This window comes from Lepisma saccharinum, chromosome 9 (genome assembly GCF_977018435.1).
Source record: "Lepisma saccharinum chromosome 9, izLepSacc3.1, whole genome shotgun sequence".
NCBI classification, from domain to species: domain Eukaryota; kingdom Metazoa; phylum Arthropoda; class Insecta; order Zygentoma; family Lepismatidae; genus Lepisma; species Lepisma saccharinum.
The window spans coordinates 57,471,079-57,487,057 of NC_139237.1; the positions used below are offsets into that span (position 1 = coordinate 57,471,079).

The following is a 15,979-nucleotide window of genomic DNA, read 5'->3' on the forward strand; positions in this document are numbered from 1 at the left end:
GGGTTTACTGTAATTCTTCATGACTTTCCTCATTCACATTTGTGGTTGACTTTCCTACTTCGTATTCACCATGTTAACTTTTCGTTTGTTCTCTCAGGAGCTAACTACAACATTTGTAAGCCCTCGACTGATCTCTACCACGTTTGCGCCATCATGGTTGGTTTTCTCGTTACGTTTCAGTGAGACAAACATGTTAAATTTTCTTGGTAAATACTTCTTCCTGACCTTGTCCAGCTTTGTCACCCCCTCTTGGCCGTGTAAGCATTTCCATTTCTGTGGCGTGGACTTTTTTGTACACCGTTACGCCTTGTTGCCCTGCACTCAGACCCGGACGAAGAGCTCCTTTGTACACGTTGACTTTCACTCTAATGATCATTCCTCTGCTGCAAAGTACGATGATGGAGGAGGAAAAGAAAAAAAGGAAGTGCATTTGGAGTGATGGAGACAGTACAAGATGGGAAGGAGCATAAAGATTCAAGTAAGAACACGGGGGTTAGTGGAAGTTCGAAGTTAGCAATATAAAATGGAAAACTTCACAAAGCAATATAAGGTTAGTAGAAATTCGAAGTTAGCAATATAATATGGAGAACTTCACAAAACAATATAAGGTTAGTAGAAATTCGAAGTTAGCAATATAATATGGAGAACTTCACAAAGCAATACAAGGTTAGTAGAAGTTCGAAGTTAGCAATATACGTAATATAGATAACTTCACAAAGCAATATAAGGTTAGTAGAAGTTCAAAGTTAGCAATATAATATGGAGAACTTCACAAAGCAATATAAGGTCAGTAGAAGTTCGAAGTTAGCAATATAATATGGAGAACTTCACAAAGCAATATAAGGTTAGTAGAAGTTCGAAGTTAGCAATATAATATGGAGAACTTCACAAAACAATATAAGGTTAGTAGAAGTTCGAAGTTAGCAATATAATATGGAGAACTTCACAAAGCAATACAAGGTTAGTAGAAGTTCGAAGTTAGCAATATAATATGGAGAACTTCACAAAACAATATAAGGTTAGTAGAAGTTCGAAGTTAGCAATATAATATGGAGAACTTCACAAAGCAATACAAGGTTAGTAGAAGTTCGAAGTTAGCAATATAATATAGATAACTTCACAAAGCAATATAAGGTTAGTAGAAGTTCAAAGTTAGCAATATAATATGGAGAACTTCACAAAGCAATATAAGGTCAGTAGAAGTTCGAAGTTAGCAATATAATATGGAGAACTTCACAAAGCAATATAAGGTTAGTAGAAGTTCGAAGTTAGCAATATAATATGGAGAACTTTACAAAGCAATATAAGGTTAGTAGAAGTTCGAAGTTAGCAATATAATATGGAGAACTTCACAAAGCAATATAAAGTCAGTAGAAGTTCGAAGTTAGCAATATAATATGGATAACTTCACAAAGCAATATAAGGTCAGTAGAAGTTCGAAGTTAGCAATATAATATGGAGAACTTCACAAAGCAATATAAGGTTAGTAGAAGTTCGAAGTTAGCAATATGGAGAACTTCACAAAGCAATATAAGGTTAGTAGAAGTTCGAAGTTAGCAATATAATATGGAGAACTTTACAAAGCAATATAAGGTTAGTAGAAGTTCGAAGTTAGCAATATAATATGGAGAACTTCACAAAGCAATATAAGGTCAGTAGAAGTTCGAAGTTAGCAATATGATATGGATAACTTCACAAAGCAATATAAGATCAGTAGAAGTTCGAAGTTAGCAATATAAAATGGAGAACTTTACAAAGCAATATAAGGTGAGTGGAAGTTCGAAGTTAGCAATATAATATGGAGAACTTCACAAAGCAATATAAGGTTAGTAGAAGTTCGAAGTTAGCAATATGGAGAACTTCACAAAGCAATATAAGGTTAGTAGAAGTTCGAAGTTAGCAATATAATATGGAGAACTTCACAAAGCAATATAAGGTTAGTAGAAGTTCGAAGTTAGCAATATAATATGGAAAACTTCACAAAGCAATATAAGGTTAGTAGAAGTTCGAAGTTAGCAATATGGAGAACTTCACAAAGCAATATAAGGTTAGTAGAAGTTCGAAGTTAGCAATATAATATGGAGAACTTCACAACGCAATATAAGGTCAGTAGAAGTTCGAAGTTAGCGATATAATATGGAGAACTTCACTCGTAAAATCGCACAATACTTTCGTAGATCTCTCTCATTTATGTAGCTTACCAAACAGACGCGTCCGTCTTTCCATTGATGTGTATGTTCCAACTTACAACTTCCTCACCACACAGACAAGGTGTTGCAGAGCAATATCAACAAACTTTATTTCCTAATCTGGAATCAAGCGAACAACTTTTAATAATGTTTTCCGGTTAAGGTCTAGTTTCAGATTTTTAGCTGAGGCGGTAAACATTAGATCTTGTCATTGGAGTTCTCCGATCCGAGTCCCGGCGGCTCTTTAGGTCAATGTGAAGTGATCCAACACTGGTCGCTTGACAATTTAAAATTTTATTTTATTTTAGTATGGTTTCATCTATGTGAGTATGGTACAGTTAAAAATGATAACATTTGATTTTTATTCCGCCTGGTGTACAAATGGCTGCAAGAATTACCTTTTTACTCTTCTCTTTTTAGAGACCCATTAATCTTTGCTCTTTCCATGTTCCACCATGTTTGAATCCTAATATCCCTGATGGGCAAACTGCTAAAAATACGACGTTTTTGCTACAGTAAAGTGTTCTACGGTAGTAAGCTCCAATAAATACTTACACACTGAAACCTAACTGAGGGTGGAAGTAGAATAAAGACAAAATAGAGGAAAATGTGATTAAAATATTATGCTATGGGTAAATAATATTTTATCTCATATTTGGTTACAATATATTGTTGGTACCCAGCTACGTTATTCTTGCACCTAAGCAGCAGTTTTATGGAGCTCTTCCTCCTTGCCGAATCGTGAGTTTTCTACCTGTTTATTGCAAACAGCTGACCATCTATTTTCCTGATCAAACTCCTGTTTCCTCAACACCTCAGGAAGTTTTGCTTAATGCTTAACTGTGCAATACTGAATACCACAGAGGGTAGACGACTGGTGTAAACAAGTGAATGCCCTGGTCAATATGAAGCTTGCAGAGAAAGTTTAAATAAAATACAATCTTATGGATTAATACGATATGTTCTACAATTTATTGTTACTTATCTTAAGTTCATTTTGGGCATGCGCCTGTTGTGTTCGAAATAAATAAATATAGTAGGATTAACCTTAATAATATGAAGGAAAATCAATGTTATGTTGTGCTATAGAGAATAATAAAGTTATTAAATTGATTAAATTGCACTATACAAAAATTATAAATATAGAGAAATAATTCATCATGCATAACTTTGGGCTATGATGTCATAAAGAGATGTTTCAGAGAGAAGGTACAGTGACTAATTACGTCCTCAAATCATGCTTGATTGCTTGATTTAGTTTTCCTTCGCTTTTCTCCCACTTTTGACTAAACGCGAATATGGGATAAGTGATGATACGATGAAATTGACGAAGGGACAATCACGAACATATAGGGATGACAAAACACGAGCCCCGCGGAGGATTATACTGGCGGTGAGTACTAACGCCAGAGCCTCGCTAGCCTTGCAGTCCAGGGTGGAATGCAAGGAATAGAGGTTGACCTTTGGGTGTCTTCGGAAGGGTCAACCCTTACACCGCTCTCAAATCATACACATAATCACTGCGTATTCATATGCTTTTGAATTGAAGATGGAAATCATGTTTGTTCATAGGTATTCTTGTCCACAGAATGACCGACCCTTGTCCGTAGCGTTGTATATCTTTCAAATCATGGTTCGGCAAAATAATATATGTCAGTGACAATCGTGATTGTGTGGAGCGTGGTTGCAGTGGCGTAGCAACATATCGCGAAGCCCCATCCGTTTTTAAATTTGAAATCTCAATATGAATCGGTAAAAATCTTTATGGATACGTCAGCAAATTATCATATTTAAATAATAATAAATTACTGAAGAAAATTATAATTACGAATTTCACTCACCCTAAAAACTTATTTCTATGTTTCCAAGGAGATGAAATATGAAGCTGTAGGAAGGAAGTAAGTATTGCTTATATATTGCCTTCTTGAGTTGCAAACAATCCAAGCATTTAAATGCCTCGCACTTGCTTCGTGGCAGTTGGAGGTGGTTTATTGTTAACATACTAAAATCGAGAGTGCAAGGTCGAGAGAAAGAAGACAAATTGCTTTTTATTCTAAATAAGAATAAATGGGTAAAAATGTCCACGAAACTTATTGTGAATTTTGCGTACATTTTTCACATGAGAAATATTTCAATAGTTTTTACTTTACCGGAGCCCCTATAGGCTTAGAATCCGCCCGCATGTATGCTACGCCCCTGATTTGACGCATTATAACGTTTAGATAGAATTTAAAGCCAGATAGAAACTGTAGGTTTTAATTTTATTGCCTACAAAAATTAGCCTTTTCCATCTTTCCCCCCTTACTATTATTTAATACATTTTTTGTATCAACCTCATGAGACGCGAAGCTCCTGGTGGTCGCCCACCCCTTGCTACGCCACTGCGTGGTTGCATACGCACAATATGAAATGCAGTTTCTGAAGTGTTTGTAGCGATGAAGCCAGGCCGCAAGCAGTGAAATGTCCTATGCACTGTGTAAATGTTTATCCATCTTGTAAGACGACACATAATTATGAATAATTTCCGTGTAGACGACGTTGATGTAGTAGAAGAATTAACTTAAGATTTTTATTAACATTGCTATGGGACGAAACACAGAATGCAATTGTGGTGAACCCTCAGAATATGTTTTCTGCCGATCTCTGTACGTCCTTGAACAAAACAAAAGATAGGAATATACTGTAAACAGCCTATTCAAACTTATTATTTACGGATACGAACGTCTAGCTACTCCGGATACAACTCACCTGTTGCCTTGGTATTTGATGCCACTTGCCATAAACTTTGATCCGTGTTAGATCGCCTGTGAAGTACTCAATCTCATTCTCCAAGCATTTGAAAAAGTCATCAGCGAGCGAATGAGGCATAAGGATAGTGTAATCGAGATCCAACCCTTCGGCAGCCACTTTCCTCCAGGCTAACTTCTGCACGGGCAAGGCCTCCAAGTTCAAAAGCACTCCATCTTGTTCTGAGGGTGCCTCGGTCCTCTTTCTCTTGGGAACCCGAATATCATCCTCATCTTCTGTCTTCTGTTCTCTCGAGCTTGATGCCATGTCAAGGAACTGCAATTAAGAAAGTATTATTCAAGTTATGTTAGGGCCTAATGGGCCTATTGATAGCAAGAGTATCGACAACTACGTACCTAGAAGATTGTAACTATTGATACAACGCATTTCAAAGATTTGTAATTTACAAACATACTGTTATTTCTATCTGCGGTTTGTTATGTTTTCCACACGTTTCATTACATAACAATCAATTAATTCTGTAGTGAAGATATAATATTTAGTGGCAAATGTGTATGTGCATTCATTAGTAAATGTTATTCGGAGTAAATAGTTAAGAATTAATTACGTTACTAAAAAACACCATTATCATTGCCATTTTACAGTTTACATTTAAAATAACAAATTTTGAAAGAGTTATACAGAGACCACTGACTTACATAACGGTTCAGTAAACATTTTGCATTAATTGTGTAATAAAATATATCAAAATTGGTGAAAACACTAATTATAATAATTCGAAAAGATTTTGGAAGTTCTATTCATCTCTCTCACTCTCTCTAGCACACACAAAACAAAAAAATGGTTTTAAAACTAAAAGACTTACTCTCACAAAATTAAATGCAAAAATAATATTGTTATGGTTAATATAATTAATGTAAAAAAAAAGTTAAAGTGCTCCCCTGTGCTTAGCACCAAGCCATGAAGGCGTATAGGGGGTGTGGGAGTAACGTCCCACACTTTCTTGATCCGGTGGTGAGTGGGGGGTGATGTGATCAGCATCACGCCCCTGACCGCCTTTATCCCCCAGGGTTTCCTCCAGGTGCCCATGTCATTCGACGCTGGGTGGGCGCTAGAGCCGCTTCTAACGTTAGATAAGTTCCCGGATTTGAACCAGCCGGGGATCGAACTCGGGACCTTTAGCATGGTAGTCAGACGCGTTACCGAGCCACTATCGCCATAATATATTGGTTATAATTTAAAATTGTGTATTAATAATACATAAATAAATAGTAACAATTAAAATTGTACCATCTTTAGGCTATAATAAGTTGAACCGCACCCATGATTTCTGTGTATATACGGCCAGGAATGAAGCTATGAATAAAATAACAAAAATAACATTATTGTACTTGAGGATTATAATGGAGCTCCATAAACCAAAAGTTATGTGGTAACACTATTAAGCCTTGTTTCCATGTTTAATAAAACACTACAATGCTGACCAAGGGAAAATTTATTTTAAAATAAGACACTATAAACTTAATGTTTCCACCCTCTAACAAGGTCTTCTTCAGACAAAAATACTTTTTCAGACAGGAATTTATTGTGAATCTTTGTCTGAAGAAGACCGTGTTAGAGGGTGTAAACGTTACGTTTGTGTCTTATTTTACAATACATTTTGCCCTGGTCAGCATTTTAGTGTTCTATAAAAAAAAAATATATGATTTCAAATTATATTGAAATCCAAGTGCTATGGCAATTATACAATTAATGCAAACGTTTACTGAACTAATGGAAGGGGTACTGAACCCGTTAAACAGGTGGCCTGGGAATAACATAACGTATTAATTCGATTGTGGTATCCCGCAAATGCACCACAAACTTCTTCAGATCACCAAATACATTGTCTTAGCTATGTATCATAAATATGCATTAGCATAAACGAAAGAAAAGGAAGAGCATGGAATTGCCACTGCATTGGGTCTGAATTATCCTTACAACGAAGCGGAAGTCCATTTCAACGCCTTCATCTGTTTGAATTAGCGCCGTGGAAAAATTCTCATTAACATTTACAAAATAGTTCATGTTTCCCAACGCCCGGGCGGAATGTATCATATTGCCTCACGTAAGGAAAGCAGCGGTTTTGCTTTTGTTCGTAACATGTGGGGGCATTTTCACACAGTAAACCATAAGTGAGAGGTATGCCAATGTTAAGCGACACCCTCCCCCCCGGGTACCTGGGCGACAATGTTCGGTGAACTTCATACTTTAATGGTCGTCAGCCACAAACAGAAATTATTTTGTTTAAACAGTCACGATTTTTTTTTTTTTTTGGCATACTTCCAAATATTCATCCATTTTCTATCTATTTTAGTTATTTAAATCGACCACAAATATGAACACATGAAATGGATGATGTGACAAATACAATGATACATCCATGCCTGGAACCAGGGTTCGGAACTGGAACCTCTAGTTTCATAGCGTGTTAATCTGTGTTGATATGTTTGATGTTTGCAAATAAAAAAAGGGCATTCCATTTGGGTACTAGTCAGAATCAGAAATATTGATGGCAGATTAGTTATTGATTTTTCATGTTGAAATAAAGTGAAAGATACATCTTTGATCAGCAGAACAAACATTTCAAAACTGAGTATTGAAATAGAAGATATTGCAATATTGCTTTTCAAATATCGATTTTCATGTAAAATTTTCAGTACTGATCTTCAAAGGCTCAAAAAAAGGTATAGTTTTGCAACAATTGTGTCTGTTCTTGTCTATTGCTAGCAGAAATTATAAGCAATTTGTGGTGTACTGATAAACTTATCACACAAGAGTTCAATTAAACATAAATAAAATGTATTATCATGGGAGAGAACAATCTACCTTGAGTAATTTGATACTTCGAAGACTAACAGATTTTTGTTGTAGTAGTTCTGAACTCAAACCTAGAAAATGTTAGTTTAACACAATATGCATTGTTTCAATTAGCACTAACATAGTCAAAAGTTAGAAATCGATTAATTTTAAATATTTTTAAAATTCAAGCTACAAATAGGAAATTTGGTGAATTGAAAGAACTCCGAATTATGAACGTGATGTGTTATACATATAGACTGACTCTGTCTTTTTTTGGTAATGAACAATGGAAAAAATGTTCTGTATTTACTTATAATATAAGCTGTTCAATTGTTTCATCACTGCCGACGTGTATTTCTTCTTGTTAGTATTCCTTCAGATGTAGTTGTCTTTCTGCTATAGCTTTTTTTTACCTTCTGTCATCTATGATAAACCATCTGGAATACATTATTTGGACGAAACTCCCATGAAAGTAAGTATCTTACTTTCGGAGTGGGCATGGTGTATTCAGTCACACATTGATCTCAAAATGTTTCAAGTTTGAATTTTTGCTCGCAACGCCACTAGCAATTGCTCATTTGCTTTCTACATAAATAATACACAATTGTATGTAATTTATTACTATATATTCATTTGTTAAGCAAATGTTGGAACAATTTTCTGAGCTAATAATGACGAAATAGACGAAGAAAATCATTTTAAATGATTTTGAAAATGAATTTAAAATATTTTCTAGAACGGCAGTGTATAGTTGTAAACTACCTGGGTGCACTCTACCTGTAGCTTACAAATTCTCTCTTCCTCTCGATGTTAAAATGCTGATTACGTGAAATCACAGAGTGTACTACTTTTACATTGCTTCGGTTTGTTTTTACTAAGTTTCTACAACAGTACAATTTTTGCATATTTTAATTTCTTGGAGGGAGGTACACCAAGCTTTCATGAAGAACATTGGCATACAGTAGAGTCAAATTTAAGTTTTAAACAGAAAGAAAATCATCGATTCTAAGAGAATTGCATCAATAATGATGACATATCCATAATCCGTACCGGCTACACACATTTATTGCACATAATTCTCGGTGCATGTTCACACTTGAATAAGAATTATCAGTAACTGCATTAGAAAACCCATATCACCTTCTTTATCAGATAATGTTCACGTAATTTGTCAGGTAGTGTATTTCCTGTTTCGCCTTTCCGGGTGCCTATCCTTCAAAGAGCCAGCCGGGAGTTATTTCCCGTTCGGATCTTAACGTGATGCAGGGAATTACGTGTAATTACTTTCACAAAGAACGACATATGAGCGTTATCATAAGCGAACTTCCCAACAAGAAATTTATGTCTTCACTTATTCATCTTTTACGACGTGTCAGATATTGCTGCTAGACTGAAAATATCAGTGGCACACACACACGAACATATTATGATACATGCCAAACGGTCGTATCACATAATCCATCCCCTCACATGAAGCAGCCTGTAATGCTAAAAGGTTTTGCCCCAAGGATCAATATTAAAACCCCTCATGTTCACCCATTACAGTACGCTGTAGTTTTGAAACAAGTCATACAATTCTTCACTCCACATTCTCATGCAGACGATACAGTTATACGAGCCTCTCCGATAGCATAATGGTAACGTCGTCGCCATTTAATAAAAGGGGCCGGGTTCGATACGCGCTGGAGGCACATAGTGGTTTGGATCGCATTTTAAACTGTACGTCTAGTACCGATTTCCCTACATGTGCATAAAAGTGGTCTTAAAACTCAGAACCCAAACTCACATACCCAGTTAGGCTTTTCAGGTAAATAGGCAACATTAGAACACAGTCTACAGTAAGAATGTGGTCAACAATTGGTATGTATCTAACGGTCTCAAAATCAATCCAGAAGAATCCACTGGCATGACCATTCGCTCGAATTATACAAGACTGTTAATTAAAAGCAATGAAATCGAACTCATAATAAATGATTTGTCCATTGTCATGATTGACACTGTTAAAAATCTTGGACGAAATATTGGATTCGACAGAACATGTTAATACTTAATGCAGGAAACCTTATGGAACAATCATAAATCTAAATCGTTTCCGTGACATTTTCGTTGTTGAATGCAAGCAAAGGTTCATCCAGCCATTTTGTGATCGTGTTTGTGTTGTTCAACTCTCGCAAAAGCTTAGTAAAAAATACAAATGGTGTGAAACGCGTGTGTTACACACTTTCCAACTACAAGGATCCAATCACATTCTTCAAATTTTAAACAGTAATCACATTCTTACTATGGCAAACAGAAAGAATGCTCTTACACCCAACGGCGTAGGCGAATTGTTCACAACCATTTTAATTCGGTCTGTATTACACAATGTGATGACAATGAATTGAAATAGTGACGTCAATAAGCAGAGAACAATGCCTGCTTCGAACCAACATAGTTTCATTCCTTAATACATCACAGAATGTAGAATAAAATAATAATTAAAATAGTGGTGGACAATTTGCCTACCATTATCTTTGCCGTTGACTATACTACCTATAAATGGTCTGAGAGAGAAAAATATACGAATCTGCAAGATTCGTGTAAAGAGTGAAAATAGGTGTGAAGAAAAATAGAACAAAGAAACAACGAAGTCCATAAAAGCTCAAGGAAGAATTGATCATATGGAAGGAAAGAAAACAACACAAGACAAAAATGGTAACCAATGCCTGGAAGACGACCAAAGTTTGAGAAGGCACAACACGATGGAATCTGACCTTCCAAAACTTGAGTCAACAAAGGACAGGGCATTTTGGCACGATGCCATCCAGCAGGCCAAAACCATAGAGGAGGAAGTGCATGTAGAGAAAGACAAAGGGAAGTAATTTACGTGTAATATCCAATAAAAGCAAAAGATTGGGGAAAAAAGCAATGAATTATGTTAAAGTATAGTAATGTATATGGAAAAGGATTGGCAAAAGTGCAATAAAATATAATTAAAAGATAAATTTCCGAAATTCACATTCTTGGTATGATGGCAGAAACATCATTTCCAAGTAAATTTTCCATGGAACTTATTGACTTTCAGAGGGTTGTTACAACCGGGTTGTGTCTTTGGCTGTACAAGGACAAAGAACTTGGTTTAGTGTTATAATTGAGGTTAGAACTAGTAAGACTTCACAGGTAACAGACCAACTTTGTTCATGGAAATTGACTACTATTGAGTCTCATATGCAAGGCACGGAAAAATAATAAGGGGAAACAAGGTCCATTTACATATTTACTTCCAACTTCACATCCACATAATTAAGCAAACATTGATTCACTGAATTATTCAATACTTCTGGGATATAAATTCAAGAACACAATAATGGTATGTGCCTAAGACTTGGGCGATTGGAAATGTTTAACTCTCTTTCTTTGTAACTCGAAGCATATGGTCTCTCCAATTATTTGTCATTTTCCATACGAGATGGTCTCATTCAAGGTTGTTAAGAGACGTAAAAGCGTTAAAATTGTACGTAATTCCTACCTTTACGATCGTCCACGGAGTTGGGGAAGCCTGGAGGATTATGACCTGGAGGTGTTTCACAAGATTACGAGAAGGAAAACCAAAGCACGCCTTGCAGTTGAATCACTGTTCTCGACCTTGGCCAAGGACGCCACCTGCCTTACTCCTGGGAATTAACATTCTCGACATTGTCAGCAGAGCAAGGTTGAAGACCGCCTTTGTGCGATGCACACAAATTGATGTTTGAGTCATCCTCTCTGGTGCCAAAACTGCACGATAGGGCGTCAGCTCCAACTGCAATTTGTGTTATCTTATGAAGTTGTAGCATGATACAAAAATGTTTCGAAACTTGCAAGATCAAACACGAGAACGAAATTGGAAAACATTTCCACGAAACGGGTAGCTATTGAAATCTAATATAAATATTTTAACCTGTTTATCTTTTTTCATTCTACGTTTTGCCGGTCTCTGTGGAGGAGTGGTTAGCACACCGTGCTACCGGGTTTGAATCCTGGCCTGGGCATGGGTGTTCTTTGTGAGTGGGCCTTCATCAATTTTATCATATCATCAACTATGTTCATCTTCGCGATTCAGCGGCGGCGCCAGGATTAAACATCTAGGGGCGCTGAAAGGTAAGGTTTAGCATAGGGCGGGAGCAAAGATAGCAAAAACTGCTACCCAAATCGCCGCCTCTTAGTAACATAAATCACTGACTAAAATGAAACTGAAAGCAGCTGAAATTTTTGCTCCAAGTAGGCGGAAAACAAACAGTTTATCAACGATGCAAAACAGAACAAGAAAAAAAACGCAACTCACATAAAGTTATTGGCAATTATCGAAAACCACAAACAGACCAAAAACAAAATAAGAAAACATTCATAACAACAATGCTGACGAGAGGAAAAAAACGGCCGCTGATCTTCAGAGAGGCTGCCGCCAGTACAGAAAAGTATGTATATCGACATCTCTTTCAGTGCTTGTCTGTTGCGTATAACATTAACGGTCTTACTTCAGTATCTAACATTAGGTCAATATGACGACATGACATAATATGACACTTTAAGGGTTAGTGTTTTCAGTTGAACGTAAGGGGTGCTGAAGGGGGTGCTGAAGAAAATTAAGGGGTGCGCAAGCCAAAAGTAGCAGAAAAGCAATGTAAGATATACCAAATCAGCTTATTCTATGTTCCTTTTCTTCCATTTTGGCTGTTAGCTCGAACTGGGGTGCAATGGGGCGACCTTTTAAGAAGGCACCCAAAATCAAACCTCACTTCCACGTGTACACCTCGGTAGCTGCAGGCCAACGAGGCTCTGGCGTCTGGATCTACAGCCAGTGTAATCCTATATGGGGCTTGTGTGTGTTGGCGATAGTCTCTTCATCCAATTCATCCTCATTTTTGCGATTAGCCAAAAGGGGCAGAAAGACGTAGTAAAATAAAAGAAATCAGTCAATCATCTTTTTACTTCCCGTACTTTCCCTTCCACGTTACTAAACATGACACCACCCACTCTACTTTCGTTTGTGGGCACCTCATTATAGGCAAGGTCAATGAGATGCACTTCCATTTGCATCGCAATCTTCTTTCGGTGGCGAAAAGGTCATGAATCCAGAACTCATTGTTCTCGTGCTACGATCCAGTTTAATTGAATACTATAGTATGCAAGCACCATATAATTTAAAACTTTAGCTTGATTACTCGCAAATAATTTTACATCATACACGGTCGGTATTTTAAAACTATACAAAGTTATACGTGTTACACGTATAATTTAAGGAAGATATTTATAGAAATTGTTACAAAAACACGAGTCATTCTCCATCCAGGTGCCTCTGGTTTAGTCGCTAAAAGTACAACTACTACATGATGGAAACATGGCCGCTATTTCTACACTAGATGTGATAAATATAAAACGTTATTTGTGTTGAAGAATAGATTAAATCATGCACAAATTATTAAAATTCTCCAAAATGGTCTGGAAACTCATGATGGACAGCTTCATATGGATTGAGTAAAATAAGAAATTTAGAAGCCCCGTCTGTTATTTTTTAGATCATTTGTACATCTTCAGACTTCCTGCTTTGGCCACGTTTGGGCAGTATTGTCTGTTAGGGCAAAGTACTACAAATCTTACTTCTTATTGAAGTAAATAAAATATCAGTAATAAACTACTTTAAAAACATTACCTTGGATCTTCCAGCGAAGCAATGGTGGGAGAAATACAACAATATCAGTTTAAGTGGAATCAACATGTTCTGATGATGCCAGATAGCCGTTTGTCTCGAAAATGATTGAATTACAGGCCAAAAGTAAAAAAGTAAATTTAGGAAGACCATATCGCCGATGGAATTATCAATTTCTGTACTCCCAGAGCGGGATTTGGTTACCCAGGCCTGCAAGAGGATGATTAATAAAATAGAATCGAACTTGGTATCAGAATTTAAAGCGAGAAATTCAAATTCGAAATACATTACCAAATGTGGATCTAAATATGAAAACAGCTCCGTATTAGGAGAATACCCTTGGTTTCAATTATCAAGAGAGAGAGAAGACCAATCTTTCCATTTACCTCACGACAATCAAAAAGGCACCAACCAAACCGAAAAGAAACAAATCACAAACTTCTAAGTTTTCATGGTCGTGAGTTCAATTAACGTCGGCGCTTCTCCAAAAGGTATATTACTTGAAAGCCTCATCTCAATTATTCCGGCGGGACCTCAAGACATTAAGCTCACCTTACTCGGAGTTAAATCAATTCGTTACTTCATTTTATTCGTCCCGGTAAATTTCAATTGCACCGAAGTACACGACGTGAAACAATAGACCCAGGGCGAAAAACTTGAGATAATATGCATTCGTGCCTTGGTGTTCAGTAAAGGAAATTACACGGATTGTGAGAAAAACCTTTAATTTTCTCGGTTCTTCCTGGCCACTGGAGCTGCGGGGCCAGGACGGAGCCAAAAATAAAATTCCTCGTGAAGGCCTCGGGACTTGGAAGGTTAAGAACCTTGTAAACGGTCGTCAGACTACTCAAAAAAGCAAGATCTTCAAACAACCGTCTTCTGAGGAAACAACAAGCAACTAACTCATCTTACGACATAGGCAGAGCCCACTCTTATAAAGGACACAGCACTGGACAGGTTATTCGCGTATCTTTTTGTATTTCCTGACCAATTGGTTGTTGAATTCCAACGCAGCGCTTGCAATAAAAAGGCTCGAAATCCCGTGGATGCATTCTCCTGGGAATCCCAAAGCGATCCTTCAACTAGTCACCAAACTGGAATGTTCACAAGTTATGAAGTATTGATAATAATTTAGTAATTCTCAATGAATGCCAATAGGAGAGTTTTACAGCCAACTGACCAACTTCTTTTTCGAGATCTCCGTTACTAAAAGATCGGCTCAAGAGTAAAACTTCATAGTCCCGAGACGTATAAAGCTTACGGGTTACTCAGATATTACAGTACGTTTCTGCTAACCGGCTACTGAATGAACTTCAATCACTATTGTGCAGCAACTGTATCCAATATTAATAAAATTACGAACATAGTTTAGAATATATATAATCTATACAGGCAAATTAGATTAAAAACAAATAGCGGGTGGAAAAATTCCTTATGAGATGAAATTTAGGACATAGCTTAATAATCCAACGACTGCTACACCGGCGCCATATTGAAAATGGCTGCCAGTACATGCTAATTAGGCAAAGTGCTGAAAAATGTTTTAGAATGAGGTAAAATTTTACCGGAAGTTTCCTGAAGACTTGGCATTTTAATGTATTAATTTCCACGTAAATCCATCTCGAGCTAAGGCCTCCATATTGAAATAATGGCCTGCACTAAATGGATTTTATTTTATTTTTGTTATTTAGTGTCACTTTTCTGCTACTTTTGGATATTGGCGACGATGAGGATGAATTATGATTTGATCTATTTTACTTCATTTTCTGCCACTTTTGGCGAGGAAGGGGATGAGTGATGAAACTGATGAGGGACACTCACAAAGAACATCCACAGCCTTACCGGAATTGGAAACTAAGATCCCTGGCGTCATAGAGCATTGTGTTAACTACTACGCCACAGAGGTCGGCTGTACCAAAAAAATACATGGGAGGTAACACTGTCGGCGTTGATGGTGTGTGCAATTTATTTTCCGTTTCAAAACTTTTAGTTTTTTACGATGTTGTAAATTCATGAATTGTCTGTAGAAAATAATGTCACAGTTGGGAACTAAGATTATTTGGGGGTGTAAGGGGTGACCTTCCACGTAGTACATCCAAATGTCAACCTCACTTCCACGTTAGTGCACCCTGGACTGAAGACTAACGAGGCTCTGGCGACTGGACCAATGGCCAGTATAATTTTGTTTGTATTGTCCTGTTCTTTTGTCCTTATGTGTGCTGAGTGCCCCTTTACAGCCTCAGCTTTTAACAGAAGTCAGAACATTTTAATTTTTTTAGTTATGCAACATTAGAGTTATTTGTAATAATAAGGGGCTGGCCCCCGTATAATGTGACGGGAGCAAAATAGCCTAAGTGCTGACGCTCCCAAAATTTTAATTTAATAATAATTAATAAGATTATTTGCTGTGGATCGTACAGTGTTTTGTAATTTCTCAAAATTATCCTGTTCAATACCCGGTGAAGGCACATAGTGGTTCGGATCCAACTTTAAACTGTATGTCCAGTCCCGATTAGCCTTTCTGTGCATAAAG

The 15,979-nt window shown here is 36.9% G+C and overlaps 1 protein-coding gene across 1 annotated transcript in view; it reads right to left on the bottom strand.

The window, feature by feature from the left end:
- LOC145992437 (DNA oxidative demethylase ALKBH2-like) overlaps nt 1-15,979 on the bottom strand; it is a 257,798-nt gene that overhangs the window by 11,224 nt on the left and 230,595 nt on the right. Inside the window, exons 3-4 of the mRNA XM_083128822.1 lie at nt 4,938-5,252; nt 3,048-3,100 (exon numbers count right to left, since the gene is read on the bottom strand). Coding sequence (XP_082984948.1) covers nt 3,048-3,100; nt 4,938-5,243 — 359 coding nt within the window. The 5' untranslated portion in view covers nt 5,244-5,252. The remainder of the gene's footprint in view (nt 1-3,047; nt 3,101-4,937; nt 5,253-15,979) is intronic.